The sequence below is a fragment of the Mirounga angustirostris genome, unplaced genomic scaffold, assembly GCF_029215605.1.
Source record: "Mirounga angustirostris isolate CCGP_5_RB_7025 unplaced genomic scaffold, mMirAng1.0.hap1 SCAF_9, whole genome shotgun sequence".
Lineage (NCBI taxonomy): Eukaryota > Metazoa > Chordata > Mammalia > Carnivora > Phocidae > Mirounga > Mirounga angustirostris.
This window is the reverse complement of record NW_026991717.1, coordinates 108,435,797-108,448,833: the sequence shown is the minus strand read 5'-3', so window position 1 is coordinate 108,448,833 and position 13,037 is coordinate 108,435,797. Positions and strand designations below refer to the sequence as shown.

Sequence of the window (13,037 nt, the reverse complement as noted above, 5' to 3'; positions counted from 1 at the left end):
CCCCAGACTGTCGGGTCTTATTGTGCATCCAAAGGGACAGATGAAAACTGACAACTGCTTGCTAAGCATGAGGAGGCGTGGCTGAATCGGGCATGAAAGCCCGCTGTCAAAGGATTTGAGTCTGACGCATACAGGCAGAATCTTCTCCATTTATCTAGCAATATTCACTCTTAGACAGAGGGCACTTTGAGGACCAATCCAGTGATGCTCACACTGCGCTGGTCTGTCTAAAAGTTGACTAATAAAAGCGCACCCAGACATTGTAATTTCAACTCGCTTGTCACTAATTCTCTGTACCAGGGATGATCTGGAGCCAACATTAAATCCTGGGCTGGCTGCCCCCGACAGCTGCTTCGACAGAGCATGCCAAGGACTCATGCTGCCTGAGGAAAACACAGTGAAGAAGGAACAGTCACTGTGATAAACAACAACAGCAAACCATATGTGGTAGCAATAGGTAGTAACGGTAACCGTGGCCACGTGTCAGGGCCTTCTTTACACCTTCCTACAAATCAGTCCTAACAACTACATAAAGTAGCTTTATCCTCAGCTGAGGAAGGCTTACAGAGGCAAGGCAAAGGGCTATGGCCCCAGAGCAGTTTATTGGTAGAGTTAGGAGTCAAACCCATGCCTACCACAGCACACAGTCAAATCTTCCTGAATATGAAGTCACAGTGTCCTGAATAGGCTGTGTAGTCGAAAGGTAAATAGAACACAGTTTGGGAGTTCAGGGAGCAGCTCGGGAAAACTGGCGCTTTGCTTCCCCACTACTTGCATGGATGACTGGCTCAACAGTAATAATCACCACCCCGTCATGTCAATATACACAAAGAATGGTCTGGGCCAGAAACCAGTCTGTAACTCCAGTCTGTCTGGCCAGGGTTCTAATGGCGTATAGGCAGCTCAGCAGAGATACTGTCACCACGGGAAATGTCACCAGCTCAAAATACGCCTGGAAAGCAAGCATGTGCAGCATACACCAATATCCCTCTCTCTCTCAAAAATCTCGATTATTACTCATGCACTTGGGTTATATTCTCAGTGCACTCAAGACTTACATAGGCTGGTTTACAAGGGTTGCTGGAATCTGAGGGGATGGTTTGTACATTGCCATCTCCTCCCATCTGTTTGTAGCGAAGCTTGGGGCGGGAAGGGCTGTCAGGAACATGCCACGAGTGGTCCTCAGGAATGGATTTACCTGAAAAAACAAAAACAAAAACAAAAAACAGAGCAAGTGCCAGTCCGTTCTCTCCAGCCAAAGGATTCATATTTAGTTACACAAAAAAGGTCATGGGTAACATGGCATCAGGTTATAGTATAATATGAGTTCTGCAGCTTTCCTTGCAAAGCATGCATGTTTGCAAAATGTCAGTATGTCCCAGAAGGGAATGAAATGAGAATCATGCAACTGAGCAGCACTGTGCCTTCACTAGATGGGTTCACAATGGAGCACAACAAACGTATGATTTTTTTTGCACGACGAGTGGCATTTCGGAGCTGGGGCATCTAGTGGTGGGGACACTGGCAACAAGGCCGGGGCTGGTGGCCAAGAGGACTGAAGGCCTCTTGGAAGTGGGGGAGAGTGAACATCGGGATGGACGTGGGGACCAAAGGGCCGCTCACGGCTCTACCCCACCACTGCACAGGCGGACGGGGCAGGGTACAAAGGTTAGAGCTGCAAGTCAAGAAAGGAAGGTTTCTTTTCCTCTGGCAAGCGCAACAGTACCTTTACCCCCACCCACCCATCCTCTTCCCAGGAAACAGCATAAGGAAGGAAGGAAGTAGTTCCAAACCAAGCCACCATGAAGAAAGCTTGGCCTATGCCAAAGAACTTCAGTTAGATGGAGGGGAGGGGAGGAATAAAAACTCTAAAAGGCACCATGAAAAATTCCCTTCTGCACAGGCCTCGGGGGGAGGGGAGGGATGGTGTGGAGACTGCTCTTGCGTGGGTGGGGTTTTGTAAGGAGCGCGCAGGTATGGGGAGTACAGCAATGCAAATACACCATGACACAAGGACCAAGGCGCATGGTGTCCACAGAAGGCAGAGGTCAGACAGGACATGGGAGCGAGGTTTAGGATGCAGTGTGCGCCACAGGACGCTGCCATGTTGAGACACATGCATGGGCAGGGGCCTACCAGAAGACGCTTTCAAAGTTTTTGTGGTCATTTTAAGATATGCCTCAGGATTTTCAGGGATTTCTACATCTGAAAAAGAATAATGTCATTTTCCTCACTGCAGGCGTCTGTAGATGAATGCCCAAGTATTACAACAGTAGAAACATTGTCAGCTGGGAGCAGAAAAGTAACTACCCTTTATCTGTTCTCCTAAAAAGCTTTTAAAAAACCAAAAAGAGTTTTCTTCCAGCCAACTCTTTACTGTTTGAAGCAGTAGTGGGAGTGGGGAAGTCCACAGAAAGAATGGAGACGATCTACCGATACTCTGAAAAACTCAACGGAAAAGTTCACTGATGAGCCTCCCGAGCAGCCGGAGCCATCCGGGAATAGCCTTCATGTCCCAAGGTGAATTTCATCTCTTTTTCCCTTTCATTCCGCCTGTGATAGGAGTGAGCCACTCTCAGGTAAGTCAAAGTGGGCAGGACACAACACAAGAAGCCACAGAGGTCTGGGTCAGCCACGAGCTGGACTCTGGGCCATCCAGAGTTGGCTGTGTTGCTAAGGTGCTAAAAAACATAACCACGCGGGTCGATGTCAAGGGCTTTGGAGACTGGGGCCGTTACCTGACAGTGCACTGTAGTATGGGCCTTCCTCGTCATCTTCGTGAGAGGAGGAGCCCCCCACGTCCCCTGTGTGATCCCACTCCAGAGGGATGGAGTCCACGCTGACAGGGGTCTCGCAGCCAGACCGCTCGGGCCCCGGCGCCGGGGGCACCAGATGACAGAGGGACTGAGGACACGAGGGCTCCTCGCTCTCTCTCCTTTTACGCCAGGAGTCGGCCTGGATCTCTCTGGGGTCCTCCATGTCCGTTTCATTCTCCGAGGCCTCTTTTTCTTCTTCCAAGCCCTAAAGCGGGGATGTCCGGTTTTCAGAATGAACCAGATTACAGGCTGTTGCGGTGTGAGGAGGCCGGGGGCCTGTCTGTCTAGCAGCGCCTGGGAATGGCCACCACCGGCATTTCTGCGGCGGCTTTCAAAAAAGAATTGGGTTCCCAGGGATTTGTTTGTGATTATTCTAATTTAGACACTCCAGTGTGGGCCTCAGAACCTGTAGTTTTCCTCGGAAAAATCTGAAATTTAGTGATCTAATTCAAACAGCTTTAGCTAGAAAATAAGAAATGGTGGCCAAAGTTTCATTGGTGGTTAGTGGCAGGTTTACTCCAACAATCAGAACATTTAAGTTAAAAAAAAATTTAAAGGCCATTAAAGGGGTTCTTTCTTATCCTCAATCTTATTGTTCAGGATATAGAACCTTATTCTCCCTATATTGTAGTGCCTCGGTCTAAGAAAAAGGACTAAAAACTGCTATGTTTAGAAATGAGGGAATTGTACCGTAATTTTTAAGGCTAGGTCTGATGAAGAAATAACTATCAAGTAAGCCAGCTGGGGACACAGAGAAGGAAGAAGCGGCCAGGCGTGTCGGTCAACATGGTCATCATGAAAGCTCCTGGCGCACGAAGGCAATGAACATGGAATCATGGCCTGAACGCTACCCAAACTTCCCAAAAGGTCCCTCTGTCAAGGGAAACTTCACAGTTGCTTTGGAAAACGCGTGTTTTTGTCACTTCAAAGGTGAGAACAAAGCACCAGAAAGGCGCAACTACTAAAAGTTCCCAGACACTAAAAGGAACAGGCCAACACATTCCCAAGTTACTACTCTAAGCAAAACCAGAACACGTATCGCTGTATCCTCGGGATCCGGACCCATTGGGCAAGCCCTGTCCTGAGGAACACGTGGAAAGCAGGTCAGAAGAGCAAGAACTTTCAGAAGCGCCATTCCTTCCATGGGGTAATGGGAGCCTCCAAGGAAGTGTGACTCCATAGTGCTAACAGCCGAGATAAAACTAATAGGTTCCCTCCCCTTTTACCATAAAATACATCACAACTGACCGTTCCATAGGTGTCCCAGTTCTTTAAAAATTGGGTCAAAGGTCAAGCGCGAGTGGCACGGAGGCCGCCCGAGCGAGGGTGGCACTGCCCTTACCGGGGCATGGGAGGTGAGCCTGCGGTGGAAGCGGGAGACCCGGCCGAAGACTTCCTGGCAATACCGGTGCATCTCCTCTAGCTCGTCCTCGATCAGCACGGCATCCAGCGGCTCGCTCTTCTGAATCAGCTGCTCCCCAAAGACAATGAGCTGATCGATCTTGTTGGTGTTTAGTGTAATTTCCTGCTGGAAACCCTACTCAGGATAGGAGAAAAAAAGGACTTCAAAGAAGGAAAGTTTCCCTGAGGACCCAGCGTCTGCTTCTTTTAACCGGGCTGTAGAGAAAGCATCCCCATGTCACTGAATGCCTTGTCCCTGCACCCAGGACTCGAGCTCTGTTGATTTTTAACAAGGTGACAATAAAGATCGAATAATGTAAAATGACTGTACGTGATTTTTTCCCACCCTCTCCCTTCTGGATACGGACTTTTCCAATTAAAATAATTCTAAAAGTTTGGCAGGGATGGACATTTACCGCTATTGGGTGTGAGGGAGAAAGCTTGTCTTGTTGACGCTTCGTGGAAACAGAAAATTTCCCAGAATAAACCACCCACAGGCATTTGCTTCTGCTGACACAATAATCATCTCATTGGTGCCATTATATTAGGGAAGACACATTTCTATTTTTCAATTGTTTTTAAAAGCCAAGGAGGGAGGGGCGCCTGGGTGGCTCAGTCAGTTAAGCGTCTGCCTTCGGCTCAGGTCATGATCCCAGGGTGCTGGGATCGAGCCCCACATTGGGTTCCCTGCTCAGTGGAGGGCCTGCTTCTCCCTCTCCCTCTGCCTGCCACTCTGCCTACTTACACTATCTCTCTGTTAAATAAATAAATAAAACCTTAAAAAAAAAAAAAAAGCCAAGGAGGGAATCATAGTGAAATTAAAGTAAAATACAGATATCTGGGAGAGCGGACATGAGATCTGTTCTTGGCCCCACTCTTGATACAGATGCTCCTCCTGTTACCCCCCCCGCCCCGTTGCACTCAGACTCGAAAGTTGGGTGAAGAGCACCTTATGAAGTTCTGTTTGGAACCTAAAAAGCATTCTCCCCGTGGATGATTATAAATGACAAAGAATAACAAGTTTTGTTCCAATGGCCCCTTGACTGTAAGGTATAGTATCCTTGCTCATGATAACCCTGCAGGACACAGGTGGGTGCAGCCTGGCTGCTTTCAGTGCTGGAATCTGCTCTCAGGGTATCAGGTGACATTTGTCCTTGGCCAGCTCTCCCCTGCAAAGGTGCATTCTTCTGAGAGGGGCCGACAAAGCAGGCCTTACGTTCAGTTGGCGCATCTTGTCGTCAGCGTCACTCTCCGAGAAGTGCTCCACGTTGGTCAGCTGCAGGTCCATCTCTGTGAGCCACACCAGAATGCTCTCCCTGGTCCCCTCGAATTCCTCCCTTTGGTTGGTGAAATGCTGTGAAAGGGGGGGAAATATCTCATTTGTTTTGAGGGTACAAGAGAATCCAGGTAGACAGGCTGTTTTTGGCCAAGAGGAAAGGGTACCCCCAGAGGTCCACGGGGCATCAGGGGGGCCAGTGTGGGGTCAGGAGCCTGGGCTCTGGTCCTGGCTGTGTGATAACAAGCCCCCCAACTTCTCTAAGTCTTCCTGTCTTCCCTGGCAAATTAGGGTGTGGGAATGTTGACTATGATGCTGAAGGTCCTTTTAGCATTTGAAATTCTATAATTCCCTAAGTCAGTTATTTTCCCCAACTTGCCCTTTGAGGAACCCCCTCAACGTCCAGGCACCTTGCCTGCCTTTACCTTGAAAGCCTTCTGTGGAAGCTATTGGCTTGAAATAGTAGCTTCAAGATGGAAAAGTACTGATCTCAGGGTTAAGCCTGGTCTAATGCTCCATTTCAGTAATCCTGAACGTGTTCCCTCAGAGAAAGAAGACCCAGATTTATCGCCTTCAATTAAGGAAGCCTCTTGGGTTACTACCTCATAAATGGGCAGCGGATTCTCAAACATAGCATTCAGTACCAAATAAAGGTTTACACTGGTCACAGTCAAATCAGCAGGAGATAAATTAATGCACGGGGATTGTCTGAAAAGCTAACCCATTTCTTCCTGAGGGGTTTAAAAAAAAAAAAAAAACAAAACCCAGATTCTCCTCATCTTAGAATAACTTCAAGAGCCCTGAGAACAGAAGCAGGGATTAAAATTACTTCCTGCAGCCACAAACCATACATGTCCTGTCAGTTTACACCTAGACTCACAAAGGTTCACATACCGTGTCTCCTGCATTACGCAAATCTTACGTGAACGTCTACATTCAAAAATCAACCCCAGCCTTTGCAGTTAGGTCAATGTGCTCTGAAATTCGGGGGTAATCGCTGTCCCCAAGCTCCACAATGCACTCGAGTCTGAGTGCAACGGGGCGGGGGGGTAACAGGAGGGGGGGGTAATCAGAGGGGGCTTTGTCTACATCTCTCATAGTGCAAGAACCAGTGGAACACACAAAAACGGGCAGAAGGGCAAGGCGAGCCTCTTTCCGGGCCTAGAGGCCCCTGGGCCTGACCTGGTGATGGAAGCGGCCCAGACCCCACGGGCCGTCTGTGAGCCAACGTGCAAACCTCTAGGGCTTATGGAGGTTGGAAAAAGATGTGCTTGGTACCACAAATCACATCAATGGGCCCTGTCTCGGAAGCCTATTCTTAGGTAAATAACCTCTTAACCAAAGACAGGAATACTGGCAGCTTTGGCTTAAACCCCAGGGAAGGCCGGTTGGAAGAATGTTAAGATACCCGAGGCCTGAACTGAAATCTACCCACTGCTTTGCTACAAGCCTGATACCGCCCATCACTTCTCCCTGACGGCCTACAAACAAGGCGGGGGACGTAGAGAAGGTTACTCTGAGTCTCCGCAGGATGGCCGTGACCCGCTTCTGGAGGTTGTCCCAGCGCTGGTTGCCCTCGTGCACCATCTGCTTCAGCCTGCTGGCCGTGTCGGTGCGGTTCTCCCGGGCCAGCCGTCGGTACTGCTTGTTGATGAGCTCCAGCTGCGTGAGCCGCTCGTGGATCTGCCGCTGGAAGGCCTGCGGCGCACAGACGGGCGCGTCAGGGCCAAGGCCGGCACGCCCCCGGCCCCGGCCGCCCTGCTCTCGAACTTAATCCCCAGGCTGAAATGGCCAGAGAGAGCCCCCTTCCCCCTGCACTGATGCTAAAGAACAGGCTCTCAAGTTCACTGCATGCTGCTTGGCACGGATCGGTCTCGTCTGGCAAAGCCGTCTTAGCAGCTGCCGGCGGGCTGTGGACTGGGCGGCCCTGGCCGCGGGTGGGGAAAGCCAGCCACCGAGAGGCTTGCTTATCAGGAGCACCGGGCTGGAGGGGGCTTTGGGCTTTACCTCAAACCTCTTCAGCTCTTCTTTGGCATTTGTGTACAACACCTCTGAGGAATTCGGGTAGGCTGCTGTCCTCTCGGCGGACTTGAGCCAGTCCTCAAAGCGGGAGTAGTCATCTAGAAATTTCTGCCACAGGCGCCACGTCTCCTCAATTCTGACAGGAGGAGAGCATCTCAATATAAGCCATCCGTTTCAGCCGTGAGCTTTCTTTTTTCCTCCCTTGCCTGGTCCCATTCCCAACACCCCTGGCACGGGCACCATTTTGGGGGAGAGACCCTGATATCCTTCTTCTAGGAAATAACCAGACACATCCCCTTCTTGGTCAGGACACCGTCCTCCTGGGACTGCCCCTCAAAGCTCCTGCCTCACAGAGGTTAACCAGCAGGAGACAGGGCTTCCCTCCGCTGTTTCGTAGCCAGGGCCAGCCATGGTTACACCTCGAGACACAGGGTTGCTGGGGAAAGCCGTAACCCCGATCATATTTTTCTTGAATAACTCATTGCATGAGCATGGCACACCTACTGAGCCTTCTCTGCCAGTCGCCTCGGAAGTGAAGCGAACAGAACACAGCTACTGCTATTGAGACGAGAAGGGTGCACGGAGTTCAGCTGACCACGTTTCAAACGTTCAGGGGCAGCTCGGTTCTTACTTCATTCGCCGTTCCATTGACATGGCGCAGATGTTCCTCCAGCGTCTGTCCAAGCTTCTGGTGGTCTGCTGGAGAGAGTCACACTCCGTCTCGTTGGCGCAAGCATCGGAGTCATGCAGGAGGACGTCACAGATGTTAAAGACAGACTCCACCCCTGCACTGTGTTGTTCGATGTCTCGCTGCAGGTCCTACGGTTGGAACAGAGTAAGGAGCACCTTGAGGAGGTGGTGGTGGTGGTGGTGGTGGTATGATTGGCATCAGAGGATCTCCACTCCCCCCCACCCTTCTTCCGGCCCAGGTGCATGTCCACCTCTCGATCAGCAACAAGGACTGTGTCTCTCTCATCTGAGCAACCCTTGTGCGGTAGCACAGAGCCTGAACACTGACAACACCTGGGATTTACTTGTTGAACTGATGAGAGGGGGTGGGAAAGCAGGAGTGCCTCTCCTGAGAGCCCACTCCCCCGCTGACTCTGGGGAGGCACGGGATCCACCCCATAGCACCTAAATGCAAGGGCCCCCATTGAGACATGGCCCCGGGGAAGTCTTCCTTGGGAGTCTCTTCAGCAGGACCTAAAACTTGAGCAGAACTCTTAACCTTTTATGGGTCCCAGAATTCTTAAATCTACTGAGACCTTGGTGCCATCTTCACACACACCCCAAATCATGCCCATCCTCGGGCTCCATAGGCCCCAGGGAAGAGTTTCGGAGACCCCACTTCCCCAACATATGGGGTCCAACGGAGGGGGCAGTGTCTCTCTGGAGTCTTGTCCTGTGACGGTGACAGTGCTGCTCCCAGATTCAGGAAAAGGAGCATTCACGAGACGACAATGCACAGTTATGGGGAAAAATGAAAAACTTGTTTAACAATAGACACAGCGTCTACGGCCATACCACCCTGAACGAACCCGATCTCGTTTGATCCTGGAAGCTAAGCAGGGTTGGGCCTGGTTAGTACTTGGATGGGAGCCCGCTGGGAATACCGGGTGCTGTAGGTTTGGGGCGCCTGGGTGGCTCAGTCGTTAAGTGTCTGCCTTTGACTCAGGTCATAATCCCAGAGTCCTGGGATCCAGCCCCGCATCGGGCTCCCTGCTCAGCGGGAAGCCTGCTTCTCCCTCTCCCACTCCACCTGCTTGTGTTCCCTCTCTCGCTGTGTCTCTCTCTGTCAAATAAATAAAATCTTAAAAAAACAATAAACACAGCATTTTCAGGTATCACCCGGAGAATATTTCTTCTGCACACCATGGGAGGGCTGGAGGAGGGAGAGACGAGGAGCCTGTTTGTTTTGCATTCTGGAATTAGGCTTCTCCAGATATCTAAATTCTGTGATAGGTTACAACAGAGCATGCCACTAATCTTAGTATCCAAATTACATCATGAATAAATAAAGACAAAGCTAAATACGCCACTGTTAACTAAAGCTCCCTGGATTCAACAAAATTCAGTTTACAGGAGAGATTATTTTATAAACTGCCTGCCACGTTCTACAGAAAGGCAACATAAAGCTCATGCCGGGTCACCTCAATATTTAATAATTTTGGAAATTACTGTTATCAGATAATACTAATATTTTCTTTTTTTTTTTAAGATTAAAAAAAAAAAGCACAAAGTTATGGTAAGAAAATGTGTTTTCTAGGGGTGCCTGGTTGGCTGGGTTGGAGGAGCATGTGACTCTTGGTCTCCGGGCCATGAGCTCAAGTTTACTAAAAATTACTAAAAAATAAATAAACTTAAAAAATGTGTTTTTTAGTTTGTCACCCTATGTGTCCTGTGAAGAGACATGAACAGGGTGATGTTTTTTAAGCTCTGCACTCCAGGACAAATGGTGGAAGTCCTCCTGGGGTCCATGCAAGCACCAGATTTGAAATTACTAGGTTTAAACAGAATTCAAGCTTTAAGAATTCTTGTTGGCTCACAGAATTATCATGAGCCTTCCTAAAATTTACTGGCATTGATAAATGTCTCTTGACTTTATTAAAATAATAAATAAGGAATCCTAACATTGGTGCTAAATGAGTAATAGTGACAATTTTAACTGAAAAATGGTACCCATCCCTGACCTCACCTGGTAGGGCTGGGTAGGATCTGGTTGAAAAGTACTGAAAAAGTCTAGTCTATGGATAAATGTGAATGCTGCATATTTTAATAGACTCATTGCAGTTTCTCTACCTTATTTGTTCAGCTTATATTGAACAAAATGGCTATTGAGTACTGATTAATACACAGGGCAAATGGGAGCAAGAAATGAGCTCTATGATAGTTTATAAAAGACCATCAACATTTTGGTTAAAAAAATTGCAAAAATTTTCAAAATTTCCAAAACAAACTTTTCAAACACTGCAGAATGACCCACTGATTTTGTAGCATGTACTGATGATTACTTTGTAAAATACAAAGTAGTGACCCACATTTAAAAATGCAAACCATTTAAGTGCTAAATGAGTGACATTTTATGAAAACAATCTCACTACTAGTTCCCACTGAGGCAGGAATATGCACAATAATTAAATTTCAAGAACTGTTCAAGTACAATTTGAAGAATGGGACTTAAGAAACATAAAAAAACATTAAAGACTTTTGCCATGGTTCTGGAAACAGGCTCCTGGACTCTCGTGTGTTTTGTGTTTCTGTTCCTGAGTAGGTGACAAAGAGCTCTGAAACTGGGAAGAGTAGGCATTGGGGGTGGGGTGGGGGGCAAGTGAGGAGGAGGAGGATCCACAGCTAGAGGGTGAGGTGGAGAATGCAACCAGGAAGGAGGAGAATACAAAAGGAGCTAGAAAAAACAAGATAAAGGGGGAAAAGAAGAAAGCCAAGCTGGGCTGAGGGGGAGGGGGTGGGTGGGCAGAAAAATCACCTGGGGAGCAGAGTGGTTTATGAGGAGGTTGGCATGAAGCTGAGCACACCTGCTGGGAAGGGGGTTATCTGTAATTACAGAATGGGGGGTAACTAACAGCATTCTCTCCCAACGTCACCATATGGCACCCACAGGGAACCAGGAAGCCAAAGAAAACAGGAGAGAAAGAACAGGAAGTCTTAATGCAAGTGGTTCATGGTTTAAAAGTGTTACAAAGGTTGCTACCACTTCCTTTTTGCATTTTGAAGATGATAGATTTCACAAAAATAACAATATAACCCTTATTACCCAAGGAGTTCTACATAAGAGAAACAAAAAGGACTCGGATTAATTTTGACTAGGGTGTTAGGATTAAGTTTGACTTCTTCCCTGGGGTGCAACCAAGAACATTACAGATGAGGATCTGGGAAGCACAGCTCCTAATCACTTTTGGGGCCTGAGGGATTTTGCAGAAGGCACTACTAGGTGATCCCAAGTTTTTAAGTCTTATTTCTGTAAATAATCATGAAACTTAGTGATAGAAACACAAGTAAGGTGTCTTTTTGTTTTTTGTTTTTTAATGGCTCATGCATAATTTTTGTGTGTGACACATTTCTGTTTTTTTGTGGTTTTGATGGAGGCTTTAAGGTCTGGTCTGGGTATTAAAAAAAATTTTTTTTTAAACAAAAATACTGAAAGTTTCCTCAGGACATCTGTGGTAGGCAGAATATTGGCCACCCAAAGATGTTCATATCCTTGTCCCCAGAACCTGTGAATATGTTTGGCAACCTTAATTCTCTGTTGGCATGTAGCCTATCAGCTGATCTTAACATCCTGGATTATTCAGGTGGGCTCAGCGTGATCCCAAGGGTCCTTAAAAGTGGCAGAGGGAGGCAGAAGAGTCAGAGGGAGAAGGGGCCATGACAGAAAAGCACAGACAGATGCAATGTTGCTGGCTCTGCAGATGGAAGAAGGGGCCATGAGCCAAGCAATGTGGGCAGCCTCCAGAAGCTAGAAAGGGTGAAGAAACAGATTCTCCAATAGGGCTGCCAGAAGGAAATGCAGCCCTCCTGACACCTTCATCTTAGTCTGGGGTCAGATTTCTGACCTCCAGAACTCCAGTAAGACAATAAATTTGGGTGAAGTTGCCAAATTTGCGGTAATCTGTTAACGCAATCATAGAAAACTCGTACATCTAACTTCTTTACCAGTAATGGTAGTCCTGAACACCAACTCCTTAAATTGCTGTGGATTACTAGGAGGTAAGAATTCCAGGATAGTGAAGGCGCCTGGGTGGCTCAGATGGTTAAGCGTCTGCCTTCGGCTCAGGTCATGATCCCAGGGTCCTGGGATCGAGTCCCGCATCGGGCTCTCTGCTCCTTGGGAGCCTGCTTCTCCCTCTGCCTCTCTCTCTCTCTCTCTGTCTCTCATGAATAAATAAATAAAATCTTAAAAAAAAAAAAAAAGAATTCCAGGATAGTGATTCTAAGTTCTATGAAGAGGGAAGCTTCAAATCAACCAGAGGTGAAATTATGGACCATTTCAAAACAGGGCCAAACAAGGCCAGGAGGATGGCATCACCACCAAACTGAAGCCTTTGGGGAATACATGCCCTGCAATTTAATGATGTTCTGGCACACCTTAGATTTGTAAAACGTTAATACACGTTACTGGCCCCTGCCAAATTTAGCCAGTCTTTAAGAGGAAAAATATACTCAGTTTCTGTACTATTTACCTGAAAAAACTCACCACTCAGGGTAAGTTGTTATTTTTAAGGCCTGTCTGTAAAGAGACTATTCAAGAAATTCTTCTTAGTGAATCAAACTTGCAAATAAAGCTGATAATGTCCAGTGGCTTTGACTTCACCGAGAAGGGCATTAAAATCTCTGCAATGTCCATTAACATGGTACTTACATCAGTATTCATTTTTCCACAAAACAAAGACAGAATTGTGATGACCTCAACAGAAAGGGCATACTTAAATTTCTGCGGCTAAGTGCCAATACCAGTATTTTTACTTTAGCATTTAGCATTGCTAAATCATACCAATTTGAAAGTC

At 47.7% G+C, this 13,037-nt stretch overlaps 1 protein-coding gene and 1 pseudogene across 10 annotated transcripts in view; one reads left to right on the top strand and one right to left on the bottom strand.

Annotated features, from left to right (window-relative positions):
* Window positions 1-13,037, bottom strand: part of SYNE2 (spectrin repeat containing nuclear envelope protein 2) — a 326,900-nt gene that overhangs the window by 8,979 nt on the left and 304,884 nt on the right. For 9 of the 10 annotated variants that reach the window (XM_045901009.3, XM_045901011.3, XM_045901013.3 and 6 more), the window contains 8 exons: window positions 8,147-8,334; window positions 7,501-7,651; window positions 7,009-7,191; window positions 5,434-5,571; window positions 4,159-4,353; window positions 2,739-3,021; window positions 2,137-2,205; window positions 1,059-1,198 (listed from right to left, as the gene is read on the bottom strand). In XM_045901009.3, coding sequence (XP_045756965.2) covers window positions 1,059-1,198; window positions 2,137-2,205; window positions 2,739-3,021; window positions 4,159-4,353; window positions 5,434-5,571; window positions 7,009-7,191; window positions 7,501-7,651; window positions 8,147-8,334 — 1,347 coding nt within the window. The remainder of the gene's footprint in view (window positions 1-1,058; window positions 1,199-2,136; window positions 2,206-2,738; window positions 3,022-4,158; window positions 4,354-5,433; window positions 5,572-7,008; window positions 7,192-7,500; window positions 7,652-8,146; window positions 8,335-13,037) is intronic. The other variant, XM_064571157.1, reaches the window with a different exon arrangement.
* On the top strand, window positions 9,026-9,143 carry LOC123862530 (5S ribosomal RNA; annotated as a pseudogene).